At 37.8% G+C, this 15,977-nt stretch overlaps 1 protein-coding gene across 1 annotated transcript in view; it reads right to left on the minus strand.

Moving 5' to 3' along the window:
- The window catches only part of ORC5 (origin recognition complex subunit 5), a 55,271-nt gene that overhangs the window by 11,476 nt on the left and 27,818 nt on the right, over positions 1-15,977 (minus strand). Inside the window, exon 6 of the mRNA XM_021718225.1 lies at positions 8,809-8,939. Coding sequence (XP_021573900.1) covers positions 8,809-8,939 — 131 coding nt within the window. The remainder of the gene's footprint in view (positions 1-8,808; positions 8,940-15,977) is intronic.

Here is a 15,977-nt window from a genome sequence, read left to right on the forward strand (position 1 = left end):
CAGGCGCATGTTACCACACCCGGCTATTTATTTATTTATTTATTTATTATAGAGACAAGGTCTCACCAAGTTGCCTGAGCTGGTCTCGAACCCACGGGCTCAGGCAATCCACTCACATCAGCCTCCCAAAGTGCTGGGATTACAGGCTGAGCCACCGAGCCCCGTAATTTTTTTTTTAATTTTTAATTTTAAAGATGTGGGGTACAATTCAGGGTTATACAAATGTTCATTATGCAGGCACCCTTGTTGATGAGGTGTACCCTCCCCTCCCCTGGCAGTTTTCCACTACTGCCAGTCCCATAACCCCACCTCCCCTGGCAATTTCCCACTACTGCCAATCCTTTTCTTTTCTTTTTTTTTGAGTTGGAGTCTCACTCTGTCGCCCAGACTGGAGTGCAGTGGCCACTCCCGGCCACCACAGCCTCGACCTGCTGGGCTCCGGTGATCCTTCCGCCTCAGTCTTCCAAGTAGCTGGAACTACAGGTGGGTGCTACCACACCCGGCTAATTTTTTGATTTATTGTAGAGATGAGGTCTCACCAAGTTGCCCAGGCGGGTCTCGAGCCCGCGAGCTCAGGCAATTCACTCACCTCAGCCTCCCAAGGCGTGGGATTACAGGTTGAGCCACTGAGCCTGGCTCAACCCTTTTCTTATAGTATTACGATAATTGTTTAAGGTTCACTTATGAGTGAGAACATGTGATACTCTGTTGTTTCTGTGGTAGATCACTCAGTATTATAGACTCTAAGTCCATCCAAGTTGCTGTTAGTTCATAAGTTTGTCCTTCTTTATGGTTGTGTAATATTACATCATGTGTATATGTACCACATTAAAAAATATAATTATATTACCACTACAGTAATAAAACAGCAACAATATCAATAATGATAGTATAACAATGTATAAAATTACTTTTAATTGGCTAACTCCTGCCTAATATATTAGCCTCTGAATATAAAATAACATAATAAGGGAGACTAGAGTGTCTTACCAAAATATATTTTTATTTGGCATATTCTGATATAGCTATTCGGAGGAGCTACAAACACAAGAATAGTCCTGAACAGTATCTTTTGTGGAGATCTGCATCTGGAGACGAAATAAACAGTAGATGCAAACAGGCTTTCTCTGCTGTCCCTCTCCCTCACCCCTACCATGGATTAAGGGAAAATTAACTGGCAGGAGAGAGAGACTTGAGTCTGAAACCTTTGACGGTCTGACAGAGAAACTTTTCAGCACTGCCTACCATCTATTCTTTCTGAAAGCAGCTATCTATGAAGTTTCACCAGTATTAACAAGACTGCCTTTACTAACCATGCCTCTCTTCTTTCCTCTACCCAATAACCTGTCATGCCAAGCTCCTAGCCCCTATTCTTTATGAAATGTAAGTATGGTATAAAAACTTCAACCACCTGACTTCAAAGCCTCCCCCCTACACTTTAAGTTTCATTCTGCGTAAGACTCCTGTGCCCATATACATGTTATAAATTTATATACCTTTCTTCCTGTTAATCTGTGGATTACCAATTTGTTTTATAGATTCAAACTACCAAAACTGCAGGTTAAAAATTTAAACTTCCCTACATTAACAAAGCATAATTTGTATTTTTAGCTAATTATGTCACATTGAACCATAAAATGTTTAATAAAAACCCCAAGCTCAAAGAATTAACTGCTATTTTCTAACACCTGAACATTCTCATAAGTTAAACATTACCCAGTTCAGTATGACTCAAAGTATTTGGATTGGCAGCACTACCTGACTGTTATAAGTTCAAATTCTTGGCACCATTCCAGGCATACTAAATCAGAATCTGAGAATGAGACCCAGGAATTTGTGTTTTAACAATCTTTCTAGTAATTATATATATTCTACAGTCTGAGAAGCACTAAATAACTGACCATAACAATTCAGTTTTCCATGAATCAACTGAAATTCTACTGAAATGTAGTTTAAGCAAACAGGTAAAAACATACTGCTGCCATTTATTAATATAACTTTGCTCCCAAGTATTTCATATTGAAATAATAGCAAAGCCTAAGGAAAAAATATGTATAAATGTGTGACTATATAAACTCCAATTAAGCGGATAACAGAGTACTAAGAATCAAATAATTGAAACATTTTTTTCCTACTCTATTTCATAAAAAGCAAAATTTTGTTTAGAGCAAAAAAACTTCTAATTTATGCTATCATTAAGTGTAGAAAGGAGTAAGAAGAAATGTTTCACTTCAGCTAACTTTCTTATCTTAGTTATATATTTTCAGATCCAAGCATTAAAACACTGAAATATCATAATGTTAACAGTAACTGGTACACAATTTGGCTAAATAAAAATATACAGTTAACCCTTGAACAACACAGGTTTGAATCATAAGGGTTTGCTTATACACAGATTTTTTTCCAAACATAGACTCAAAGTACAATATTAAGGAGACACAAAATCTGTGTATAGGGCAGGCCAACTTTTTGTGCACTCAGGTTCACAGGACTGATTACAGGAATTGAGTATTCTCAAATTCTGGTACATGCAGGGGTGGTCATATAACTAATCCCCCAAGTATATCGAGGGACAACTGTAGTGCTTTCCTTTTTGGTTGAAACATTAAAATTTGTTTAACAATTTATGAATAGTAGTAACAAAGGCAATAAAGATAATTGTAAGAGACTATTTTCCAGTTTTAATTTAAAATTATTGTAAGAGTAAAATTAGTATTTCTCTCACGTGTTTCCACAAGAAATTATTTAATGTATATGATTGTAATGAATACATTTAACTGTCCAAACACAATCTCTCTATATAAGTAAACCTGTAAAGCCTAGTCCTTACTAACAAGTGGAATTTACAAACAAAATATCTGTTCAAATACAAAATACTTCTCATGACTTTGGCTATTAACATTCAAATGTGCTCTCTAATATCATGCCCATTTCTTTTACATTAATTCTCACATATAAGCAAATTCTAACTTCTCTGTATTGGGATTATCTGCAACATAATCTAAATTCAAGTCCAATAGTATTTTATTTTATTTATATTTAAATTTATTATTTTAAAGATGCGGGGTGCAATTCAGGGTTAGGACCAATAGTATTTTAAATTGTCCTCCCAGCTACCCAAAGAAAGAAAATAAAAAGACTGCTGATAAAATTGCAAAAGTTATTCCAAAACCAAGCAGAAATAATTTGGTATGATTTTCTGATATTTTGAAATGTCACTACCTCTGTACATCTTCCCATACATCTCCCTATTATCCCTTAACTTGTAAGTATCTGGTTTTCTCTTAACTAGTTGCATTAATGAAAAGGAAGGAGGGAGGACAGAAATACAACTTAATTAAGAAGTAAATATCTGTTTACTGAATACTCAGGCTCATAACAGAAACAGACAAAGCATAATTATCAAGAGCCAATTATGGCCACCTATGATTTGATTTATTCCTGATACCTGCGCTTTTATTATGCCCATTTGGTGGCTGAGGAAACAGAAATGAAGTATAATCTGCCTATGGGGATACAAAGATTCTACTGCCTGAATTTATGATCAAGGATCTGTGAGATACTCTGGGAATTTATTTCTAAGTCAATAAGGATGCAATCTTATTAAACTCTGAATCAGGTGAAACAGAGAGAATATCTCACTTATTTTGCAGAGAAAAACTTGCATTACTTTAAGAGACAAAACAATCTATTATGAATATCAAACAGGTTGCAAAAGATAAAACAAGCAAATTAGAAAGTTTTCCGACTCTTTCTCAGTGAGATTTTCAGCAAGCCTTCATTATTATTTGGCATTATTTGTCAGGATATAATCTGGTTCATGTATACTATAGTAAGCAATATTCTAAGACAGTCCTCAAGACTTTCTCTCCTATGTATACAAACTTTTCCCAGTTATTCAAATAAACACTAATTTAAGTATTGCTGTGAGGGTATTTTTATAGATGCAGTTAAGGTTAAAGATTATGATATCTATGGAAGAGTTAAAATAGATTATCAGGTCAGTCTGATCTAATCATATGAATCCTTTAAAAGCAGAAAGTTTTCTTTGGCTGGTGACAAACAGCAACAAATGTCAACAATTTAGTGTATCAGAAACTATGACACGCCACTGCTGGTTTGCAGGTAGAGAGGGACATGTGGCAAAGAATGTGGAAGCCTCTAGAAGGTGTGAACAAGATACTCAGCTGACAGTGGCCACGGCCACAGGACTTCATCCCTACAACCAAAAGGAACAGAATTCTGCCAACAATTGGAAAAGGCCTGGAAGCTGATTTTTCTCCAGAGCCTCAAGATGAAAATTCACTCAAAATTTTGATTTCAGTCTTGCCATAATTTTTAGCAGGGAACCCAACAACACAGTGCCTGGATTTTTGATCTACAGAACCGTGAGCTAATACATGTGTATTGTTTTAAGCTGCTAAATTTGTGGTAATTTCTTATGTAGCAAGAGAAAACTAATATGTATTGAAATATATATATAAAAACATATCCCAGAGCCAAGAAGACATAATTTCTGAATTGTTTTACCTTTTTACAATATCTACATTCTATTTTCTAAACATGGAAGAACAAAAATCACAGCTAAGAACTTTTACATTAATCTTAGTTATAGGAATTTTCATCAAGCAATGAGGCCTTCCTATGTGCCAGATCTTACAATCTACAGTGCTTACGAACACTGACTCATTTAATCCTCCAAAGCAGGGGTCTCCAACCCCTGGGTGGTGGACCAGTAATGATCTGTGGCCTGTAAGGAACCAGTTACACAGCAAGAGGTAAGTAGCAGATGTGTGGAGTTCTGCCTCCTGTCAGATCAGCGGTGGCATTAGATTATCTTAGGAACACGGACCCTATTGTAAATAGCCATGTGAGGGATCTAAGCTGAGCACTCCTTAGAGCTCCTTACGAGAATCTAATGTCTGATGTTCCCAGTCCCCCCCACAAAATCTTCCACGAAACTAGTCCCTGATGCCAAAAATGTTGGGGACTGCTGCTCCAAAGGATCCTATGAGGAAGACATTACTATTATTTCCATTTTACAAATGAGTTAAGTTATGCTTCATATTTTCTGTGATCAGCCAGAGAAAACTCCACTTTGAAAGGGATCATGAGATTAGGTGCAATCTGTCCTAGTAATCACCTTATCTTAAAATAGGTAAATGTCCTGAAGCCAGACTGATGAAAAAATAAGTTGGAATTCTGATAAAGGAGATATTTACAAAGTTTCAAAGTACTTCTCCACCAAATATATATATATATATATTTTTTTTTGAGTTGGAGTCTCACTTTGTCGCCCAGACTAGAGTGCAGTGGCTGCTCCCAGTCACCGCAGCCTCGACCTGCTAGGCTCTGGTGATCCTTCCACCTCAGCCTTCCAAGTAGCTGAAACTACAGACATACGCTACCACGTCTGGCTAATTTTTTGATTTATTGTAGAGATGAGGTCTCACCAAGTTGCCCAAGCGGGTCTCGAACCCGTGGGCTCAGGCAATCCACTCACCTCAGTCTCCCAAGGTGCAGGATTACAGGCTGAGCCACCGAGCCCGGCTCACCAAATATATATTAATTACAAAGGAAAAAAGATACTTTGATCCATTATCAAACTAAACATTATCAATAATGGGATAAATTGAAATGTTGTGCCACCTGATAGGATGCAATGAGAACACAGTACATTTCTGTGGTATTCTAGTCAGATGCATAGCCTGAATCTAATCAAAGGAAACAGTAAACATATGCAAATTGAGGAAGATTTTACAAAATAACTGGTTTGTAATTTTCAAAGGTCTCAAGGTCATGAAAGTCAACAACTGAGGAAAAGAATTTCAAGAGACATAACTCAATGCAATAATGTGACTTTTAACTGGATTTTTTTTTTGCTCTGAAAGATATTATTGAGACAACGAACAAATCTTTAGTCTGAGGATCAGACTGTAGTAATGAACCAATTTTCTGATTCTGACTGTTGTACTGTGGTTATGTAGGAAAATGTCTTTGTAAGAAATGTACACAAGAATTCAGGGGTAATACAGTATCAGGTCACAAGCTTATTCTCAAATGGTTTGAGAAAAAAAGAAAGCTATTTTTTCACTGTATTTGCCATTTTTCTGCTTCTAAATTTTTTTAGAATTTAGAAAATTTAGAAATTGCTTCTAAAATTTTTAAATAAATTTTAAAATTATTCAATACTTTCATTATCTTGTAAATACTATAATAAAATAATTACAGCAAGCTATTAGCACATCAGTACCACTGAATATAGTTGTGATACAAAAAGAATTCTTAACTAGTCAAGGTCATAAGGGCACCCTGTAAAGGTCTAACTGAGAAGTCTGACTTAAATACCCCTTCTTACTAATTATTCCATGTCAAAAGACTACCTGACTTCTCAGAACATGCCACAGCTACATTTAACATGAATGACTATCTCAAATAAAATGCTGAGCAAGAGTAGGCAGATAAAAAAAAGAATACACACTGTATGTTTCCATTTATATAAAGTTCAAAAACAAGAGAAACTAATCTGATGTTAGAAGTCAGTGATTACCTCTAGGAAGAAAAGAAGCAGAGATTAAGAGAAAGAACAAAGTGGGCTCCTGGATTATTGTACTTTTTTACCTGGATTATTTTTATATATATGTTTTCATTTTATGACAATTTAATGAGAAATACATTTATGGTCTGTGTGCTTTTCTATATGTATATTATACTTTAAACAAAAAGTTAAGAAAAAAAGACAAGTAAACCAAATCTAACTAGATTATTTCTCTTAATTAAAGACTCTGTCTCCTTTTAAACTACTGTTAATCAAACAGTAGCTCTTCTCTACATGACAAAGACATCCTCATCCATAAAGCAATAAAGTATAAATAAGAGTTGTGAAGGTCATCCACTCACCCCACTATGTCTAATCAAATCTGGAAACCAATGGAATAACAAATTTTCTGCCAGATCACCCCTCAAACCTCACATTTCTTTAATATATGACTTTAACATATGATAGGAAACTGCAGTAATATCAGGAGTCCCCATAATTGGGCTCTGGTTTATGTTCCTGGAGATAGTAAGATCTTAATACATATTTTTAAGCCCATGAACCTTGTTCAGCAGAAGAAGGAAGGGAACTAAAATTAACTGATCCACAACAGGGATCATGCATTTTATGTGTGTTCCCTCTTTTTAACTTCACAAAATTCCTTTGAGGTAGGTATTAAACACCTACTTAACAGATGAGAAAATTCAAGTTCAAAAGGTTAAGTAACTTTCCCAGGATCACCAGCTGGTAAATTAGAGAACTCATGTTTCTTCATCTGTAAAATGAGTATTTATATTACCTTCCTTCATAGGGTTGCTGTAAGAATTAACTGAGTTAATATTGCAAAGGTCTTAGAACAATATCCAGTACACAGTAAGTATTCAATAAAGGCTGGCTATTTTTAAAGAGATAGTATACAGTATATAGTGTTTATGAGCACATGCTCCTGAGTCAAATATAATTCTTTCTACAAAAAATTTTATAATCTTATTCATTTCAGTTCTCTGGAATCATGTTTCCCTATCATACAACAATATGATAAAATAACCAGTATGTATAGAAACACATTAGCATAAATTTTATTTATCAGCATACTGATAACTAGAGGTCAGATTTACATCCATTTTGGAACTGTGACAATCTCTTCTTCCTCAAAACAAAAAATTGTTTTAAAAAAATCCATTAAAGAATTTGAGATTTGATAACATCATGATACTGCTTGAAGTAGTCAGAGATTACACTGGATTCCAAGACATTCAACTTCTGGGAGAATGTTAGTAATGAACCTGAACTGGAAAAACTTTTTTTGTTTTATCCCAACTGAGAAGATACTTAAAATCTACATGTATACCAGAAGAACCCTGAAATCTAAAACTTTCAAAAACACAATAAACGTGAACACAATTTTACATGGTCATCTTCTATGTTCTGTCTCAAACACATATCAAATCTCTCCAAGTAATACTTTTCAGAACAAAGAAAAAGGGGCAAAGCAAAAAAAAAAAAGTGCTAAAAGACACAGAATCTGTTACTTTCAAAGTAACTGTTTTCCATACTCAGATATATTAACACTTTTTGCCATATGGAGATGAGATCTTAATTATTAACTAAGGATTTCTAAAAGGGAAACCAGACATTCTTGTCTCCTTCCCTTCCCATTCCACAATTAAAGAAAAAAGATCAAAGAAAAATTAAACATGATCATTTGTCAAACTCTCTATGGACTACAAACAGCTATGCTAATCTTTAAAAAAAAATTTTTTAAAGAACACTAAAGGTCAGTGGCTAGTGAAAGACCTGTAATTAAAGCTGACCATACTCAAATCTATTTTGATTCTAAGACCACGATCGCTACATACAAGAAACCTGAAAGAAATTTGTTACAAAATATAAACAAAGAAAATTACTTCAGTTTTTACATTTTCTTTCTATAATTCTTCATTTTGATTTAATGGAGTCCTACATTTATTGCAATTAGAGAAAAGAGAAAAAAGGAAAAAAAAATAGACACTCCTAAGAGTGAAGACATGACTAAAGATGAATCAAAGTGTTCTGATCAGATCAAAGTTTATACTAACCCAAGATATCTACACTCCTATGTATGCTAACCTCAAAAGGCCATGCCCAAATTTCCAGAATAAAATTTCAGCTTCTAGCCCATCTCACACCATTTCTACATGGAAAAATAGTAAACATAAAAATATTTGGTAAATATAACATAAATATTGAAATATATACATAAATATACTTAAAGAACAACACTCACTCACCAGATATCTGAGTTCTTTTAAATCCCGACAAACAGTATAGAAAACTCCAAGAAGAATGTTAATGTAGGCAGCATAGAAATCAGCTGAATATTCTGGAGGATGATCATGGGACAGGATCTTTTGAAGGTTTCCTGTTCACAAAAACACAAATTAACTTATATGATTAAACAGAACCCCAATTATGTCTTCTTGCATTCCATAACAAAGGTTTTAAAAACAAACAAAAAGACCCAGCAATAATTAAGGAATAACAAAACAGTTACAAGATTAGAAAAGTGATTTTGTGATATAATAAAAATACAAATTTGGTTTTTGATCCAGTTCCTGGCACAAAGCTTCAAAAGCCTTGGAATTTCCTGAATAGGGGAGTGGGATGAGCATCTTTTGTTATTTATAATAAGCCCTTTTAAAATATACCAGAGTTTACACTGATGATACAACTCTTGGTGAGCTCCTAGATAGGAAGGGGACTGGTTGCCAGAGGAAGCAATCATGTGATTAGAGGCCCTCCTCCTGTCCTCAGGGGAAAGGGAAGGGCTAAAGATTGAACTCATCACCAATGGTCAATAATTTAATCAGTCTTGACTTTTATAATAGAACTTCCCTAAAGAATTCTAAACGATGGGGCTCTGAGGGCTGCCAGGTTGGTAAATGTATTTACATGCTGGGAAGCTGGCATACCCCAACTCCCAGGAACTCGTAATTCAGATATCAGTTAGCCATTCATTCCTTACTTCAATGTCCTATAACTTCTTGGTGCAATGGTCTCCTTAGACTTCCCAGATAAGACCTCTGCAGGCGACTAATACTTTAAACTTAGTTCCAGAGGTTTGAAGTATTTTGCAATAATTACAGGTAAAAACTCTTCTCAGGTGTTCTAATCCTGTCAATTTCCTTTAGTTTAAGATTCCCAGAAAATTCTCTAAGATGGCGATGGCATCGGTGGGACCCTGAGATTCTCTGAAAGTGAGTTCCCAAAACTCACCCCACCCCCCTGCCCACGGCCCACCCCCCTGCCCACGGCCAGCCGCCACCGGTCCAAAGTCTGGAGACCCTCGGACCCATGCAAGGCCATCTATTGAGGCCTCTTGGCTGCTACTGCTCCAATACAGGCGGCCCCAGCCTGGCCGTGTGAAGATCCCAGCTCCCGCCCTGGCTACAACATCTCACCTGGCAGCCCTTGGATACCGTCTTGTGGAGATCTGGGTGCTCTTGTTGGCTATACTGATCCACCCAGCACTCAGACACAGCCAGCTCTCACCCTGACTGGGCACCCAATCCAGCAGGCCCAGTGCTTGCTCCCTGCCCTGAGTTCTGGGTCCCCACCCAGCCCTCTTTCAAGCCACCATTACCCAGGGAGGCTCTAGGCACCTGCCCCTCAGAGATACCAGCTCCATTCCTAGCTGAAGTGCCCTAGGCGGGGCACAAAGCTGCTGTCACCACTTACTACCTACCCTTTGGAGCTCCGGTCCCCGCTCTCACTGAGGCACCCAGCGTGGGACCCCGTGGTTGTGTAAAGGAACAGTATATTTTAAGGAGGTGCTAATGAGCTGCTGTCAGCACTCAGCTCCAGAAGAGGGAATTCTCAGCTCCCTACTCCAACCCAGGCCACTGGCGGCACACCAGATCCAACGACTAGCTATATCGCTGATCCCACAGTCGGTCACAGTGGATAGCCCAGGGACCTGGGCTGGTGGAAAGAAAGGATGGATGGAGAGAAAAGGATCCTTGAAAGAGGAGCTGTCTACCACAGTCATTTTCCAGGCAGAGATTTGCATTGCCCCACCCATCTACAAGCAGCCTCCACCTTGGTTTCTAAGGTAACGTCGCTAAACAGGAGACAAAAGCTACCCCCCCCCACACTGAATCAGATACAGGCAACTCAGGCCATACGCAGACCTCTCAGGCAGCAAGCCAAGGGAACCAACCCAAACTTGGAATAAATCTATCTGCCTGCACTGAAAGTAAAGGGGAGAGGCTAGGGATCAGAGCTGAAGAGGCTTTAGACACTCAGAAAAGATTGCAGAGCCAGTCTGGTTTCTTATTTTGATTTCTGAATTTATTGGTTTGGCTGTTTGCTTTGCTCACTTTTGTTTGCCTTTTGATTCAGACTACCTGTTTGTGTTGGGGAAAAACGCATCAAAAGGCTTGATTTTACTGGACTGTCTTTATGTGATTACGGGTATGCTTTAGGGAATTTTGTTTGTGTGTAATTTTCGCACTCTTTTCTGGTCTTGTGTCTCTTTTTCACTCGTTAGTTGGTATGTATGTCTGTTTTACCTATCACTCTCTCTCTAACTTCCTCCTGACCCCCCCATTCTTCCATTATTTTCCTTTTTTGTACTTCATTTTGTTCCAGGGAGCAAACATAAACCCTGCTGCACGGACAGATTGTAAGGCAGTGGGAAATGGGTTCCAGTGTGCCCATACACCTGTTGGTAGATACTGAGATGTGCAGATAGATTCTGAATCGCAGCTTCCCCCTCAGTTAAACCTCAAAACTGCAAAAAGTACAGCCCCCAAACCACAGTCAAGCCTCAAAAGTGAACAAAGCCAGAGGACCCTCATAAAGAAGAACGGGAGATTGAACAAAAGAAGTAAAAGCAATCCCACCTTCCCTGAAAAACAGAATTAAAGAAGGGGAGAGGAGGGGAGAGAGAACAAATCTATACAAATGAAGAAAAACCAAAAGAAGAACATGGGTCTCTCCCAGACCCCTGGGAAGGCAGATATTGAGAACACTGACTTCGGAATGCAAACAATGAAGAGCCCCCAGAATGACTGGTCTCAAACTACAAACCTAGACATCAAGACATTAATGGAGAGATTAAAAAGAATTGAGGAGAGACAAGAAACTAAAAAGGAGTTGATAACTGAGATAACAGTAGTAAAAAATACTGTGAATGAAATAAATAACAAAATGATAAGCATGGAAAGCAGAATTAGCCAAGCAGAAGAAAGAATCACAGAGCTTGAGGACCAAAATATAGAACTAACCCAAACTGTCAAAAACATGGAAAAGAAGCTTAAAAAGACAGAACAAAACCTTCAAGAGATGAGCAATTACTTCAAGAGACCAAACCTAAGACTAACTGGACTTCCTGAAAAAGAAAGAGAGACAGGTCACCCTGGAACAAACATTTCATGAGATTATTGAAGAAAACTTCCCTACTCTCACCAGTGATGCGAAAATTCAAACACAAGAAATTCAGGGAAGCCCTGCAAGACAACAAATGAGAAGAGCAACTCCCAGACACATAATAATTTGCCTAAACAAATTATGTATAAAAGAAAAAATCCTAAAGGCAGCAAGAGAAAAAGGCTAGTCACCTACCAATGAAGACCAATTAGAATAGCAGCAGATTTATCTACAGAAACCCTGCAGGCTAGGAGAGCTTGGAGCCCTATCTTCAAAGTTCTAAAAGGTAAACAATTTCAACCAAGAATAACCTACCCAGCCAAGCCCAGCTTCATCAGTGAGGGAGAATTAAAATCTTTCCCAGATATCCAATCCCTAAGCACTTATGCTGCCATCAAACCACCTCTACAAGAAACACTTAGAAAATAGTAAACACAGAAGAAAAGGAAAAAAGAACAACAATGCTCTTCACAAGAGTACAAAACCAAAATAAAGACAACAAAGAGGAACAACAACAACACCTCAATAAGAACCTTATGACAGGGATCAATTATCACAATTCAATAATTAGCCCAAATGTGAATGGACTAAATGCACCACTGAAAAGACATAGAATGCAAAATGGATAAAATATCACCAGGCAACAATATATTGCCTTCAAGAGACCCGTCTCGCTAGAAAGGACACTTCCAGACTCAAAGTAAGAGGATGGAAAACAAATTTTCAGGCGAAGGGAACACAAAAGAAAGGAGGAGTCGAGATCCTAATTTCAGACAAAATACCATTTCAGCTATCAAAAATTTTAAAAGATACAGAACGCCACTACATAATGATAAGAGATTCACTCCAGGCCGGGCTGAGTAGCTCAGCCTGTAATCCCGCAACTCGGGAGGCTGAGGTGAGTGGATTGCCTAAGCCCGCGGGTTCGAGACCTGCCTGGGCAACTTGGTGAGACCTCATCTCTACAATAAATCAAAAAAAAAAAATTAGCTGGGCGTGGTAGCACGCACCTGTAGTTCCAGCTACTTGGAAGGCTGAGGTGGAAGGATTGCCGGAGCCCAGCAAGTCGAAGCTGCGGTGGCCAGGAGCATGCCACTGCACTCCAGTCTGGGCGACAGAGTGAGACTTCAACTCAAAAAAGAAAAAAAAAAGGGTCACTCCATCAACAAGAAATATCCATCCTAAACATATATGCACCCAACATAGGGGCACCAACTTTCATAGAGCAGCTTCTAGGAAAACTAAAGAAAGATATTGACTCTAACACCATCATAACTGGGGACTTTAATACCCCACTCACAACCCTAGACAGATCATCAGGACAAAAAATCAGCAACGAGATCCGGAACCTCAATGTGACTCTTGACCAAATGGACTTAATTGATACCTACAGAACACTCCACTCAACAACTACAGAATATATGTTCTACTCATCACTGCATGGAAGGTACTCTAAAATTGACCAAATACTTGGCAATAAATCAAGCATAAACAAATTTCAAAAGATGAAAATATTGTCATGCACCTTCTTGGACCACAGTGGAATTAAAATAAACATCAAACCCACAAAGACATGAACACTTAATAGCATGATGCTAAACAACTCCTGGGTCAATGATGAAATCAAAACAGAGATTAAGATACCTGGAAACAAATGAAAATGAAGAAACATCTTACCAAAATCTCTGGGACACCATGAAAGCTGTAGTAAGAGGGGAATTCATATCTCTACAAACGCACAAGAAGAAAATGGAAGGATCACAAATTAACAGCCTAACAAATCACCTTAGGAAGCTGGAAAAGCAAGACCACAAAAACCCTAACTGCAGCAGAGGAATCCAGATCACCAAAATAAAAGCCCAAATCCAGGACATAGAAGACAAAAAGATAATACAAAAAAATCAATGAAACAAAAAGCTACTTCTTTTAAAGGGTTAACAAGATCGATGGTCCCCTAGCTAAACTGACCAAGAAAAAGAGAGAAAAAGCCCAAATAAGTGCAATCAGAAACACAAAAGATGAAGTCACATCTGACCCTGAAGAAATACAAAAGATCATTAGAGACTATTATGTACACTTGTATGGAAACAAACTTGAAAACCTTAAGGAAATGGAAGACTTTCTGACATCACAAAACCTGCCTAGGTTGAAACAAGAAAAAATCGAAACTCTAAATAGACCAATAACAATCAAAGAAATTGATTATGTAATAAGTAAACTATCTACAAAAAAAGTTCTGGACCAGATTGCTTTCCAGCAGAATTCTGTAAGACATTTAAGGAGGAGCTGATACAATCCTACTGAAAGTATTCCAGGTGATTGAGAAAGATGGAACCCTCCCCAAATCATTTTATGAAACTAACATCACATTGATACCCAAGCCAGGTAAATACCCAACAAAGAAAGAGAACTACAGGCCAATATCTTTGATGAACATAGATGCCAAAATTCTCAACAAGATCCTAGCAAACCGGATTCAACAACACATCTCAAAAATCATCCATCATGACCAAGTAGGCTTCATTCCTGGGACACAAGGCTGGTTCAACATTTGCAAGACAATAAATGTAATTAAATACATCAACAGACGTCAGAACAAAAACCACATGATTATATCATTAGATGCAGAAAAAGCTTTTGATAAAAATCCAGCACCCCTTCTTGGTAAAAACCCTTGAACATCTAGGCATACTACATGGAACATACCTCAAAATAATAAAAGCCATCTATGAGAAACCCACAGCTAGCATACTCCTAAACAGACAAAAATTGGAACCATTTCCCCTGAAACTGGAATAAGACAAGGATGCCCACTCTCTCCGCCCCTGTTTAATATAGTATTGGAAGTCCTGGCTAGAGCAATCAGAAAAGAGAAGGTGATTAGGGGTATCCAAATAGGAAAAGAGGAAGTCAAGCTATATCTCTTTGCAGACGACATGATTGTGTAGCTTGAAAACCCAAGAGAATTTGTCAAAAGCCTCCTTGTACCGATTAAGGACTTTGGCAAAGGCTCAGGGTAAAAAATAAATGTGGCCGGGCTTGGTGGCTCAGCCTATAATCCTGCGCTTTGGGAGGCTGAGGTGAGTGGACTGTCTGAGCCCACGGGTTCAAGACCCACCTGGGAAACTTGGTGAGACTTCATCTCTACAATACATAAAAAAAAAAATCTGCCAGGTGTGGTAGCGCATGCCTGTAATCCCGGCTACTTGGAAGGCTGAGTCAGAAGGATCACCGGAGCCCAGCAGGTAGAGGCCACAGTGGCGGGAGCGGACACTGCACTCCAGTCTGGGCGACATAGTGAGACTCCAACTCAAAAAAATAAATAAATAAATAAATAAATAAACAAAATAAATGTGCAAAAGACAATCACATTTCTTTACACCAATAATAAACAAACAGAAACCCAAATAAAAAGCACAATCCCATTCATAATAGCCACAAAAAAAATGAAATACCTTGGTATCTTCCTAACCAGAGACATGAAAGACCTTTACAATGAAAACTACAAAACACAGCTCAAAGAAATCAAAGATGACACAAACAAGTGGAAAAATATCTCATGCTCGTGGGTTGGAAGAATCAACACTGTGAAGATGTCCATCTTACCTAAAGCAATCTACAGATTTAATGCAATAGCCATCAAATTACCAGCAATATTCTTCTCAGAGCTAGAAAAACAATACAGGAATTTATATGTAAACACAAACGACCAAGAATAGCCAGAACAATCCTCAGCAAAAAAAAGAAAACAAAGCAGAAGGTATCACATTACCAGATTTCAAACTTTACTATAAAGTTACAATAATCAAAATGGCTTGGTATTGGTACAGGAACAGGCATATAGACCAATGGAATAGAACTGAGATTCCAGAAGCAAAACCTCAATTTTTCAACCAACTCATCTTCGACAAAGCTTCCACCACCTATCACTGGGGAGAGGAGAACCTATTCAGTAAATGGTGCTGGGAAAACTGGCTGACCACATGCAGAAGATTCAAACAAGACCCCTATCTACCCCCATACACAAAAA

This window comes from Carlito syrichta, unplaced genomic scaffold (genome assembly GCF_000164805.1).
Source record: "Carlito syrichta isolate Samal-C Ts95f unplaced genomic scaffold, Tarsius_syrichta-2.0.1 Scaffold311950, whole genome shotgun sequence".
Taxonomy (NCBI): Eukaryota; Metazoa; Chordata; class Mammalia; order Primates; family Tarsiidae; genus Carlito; species Carlito syrichta.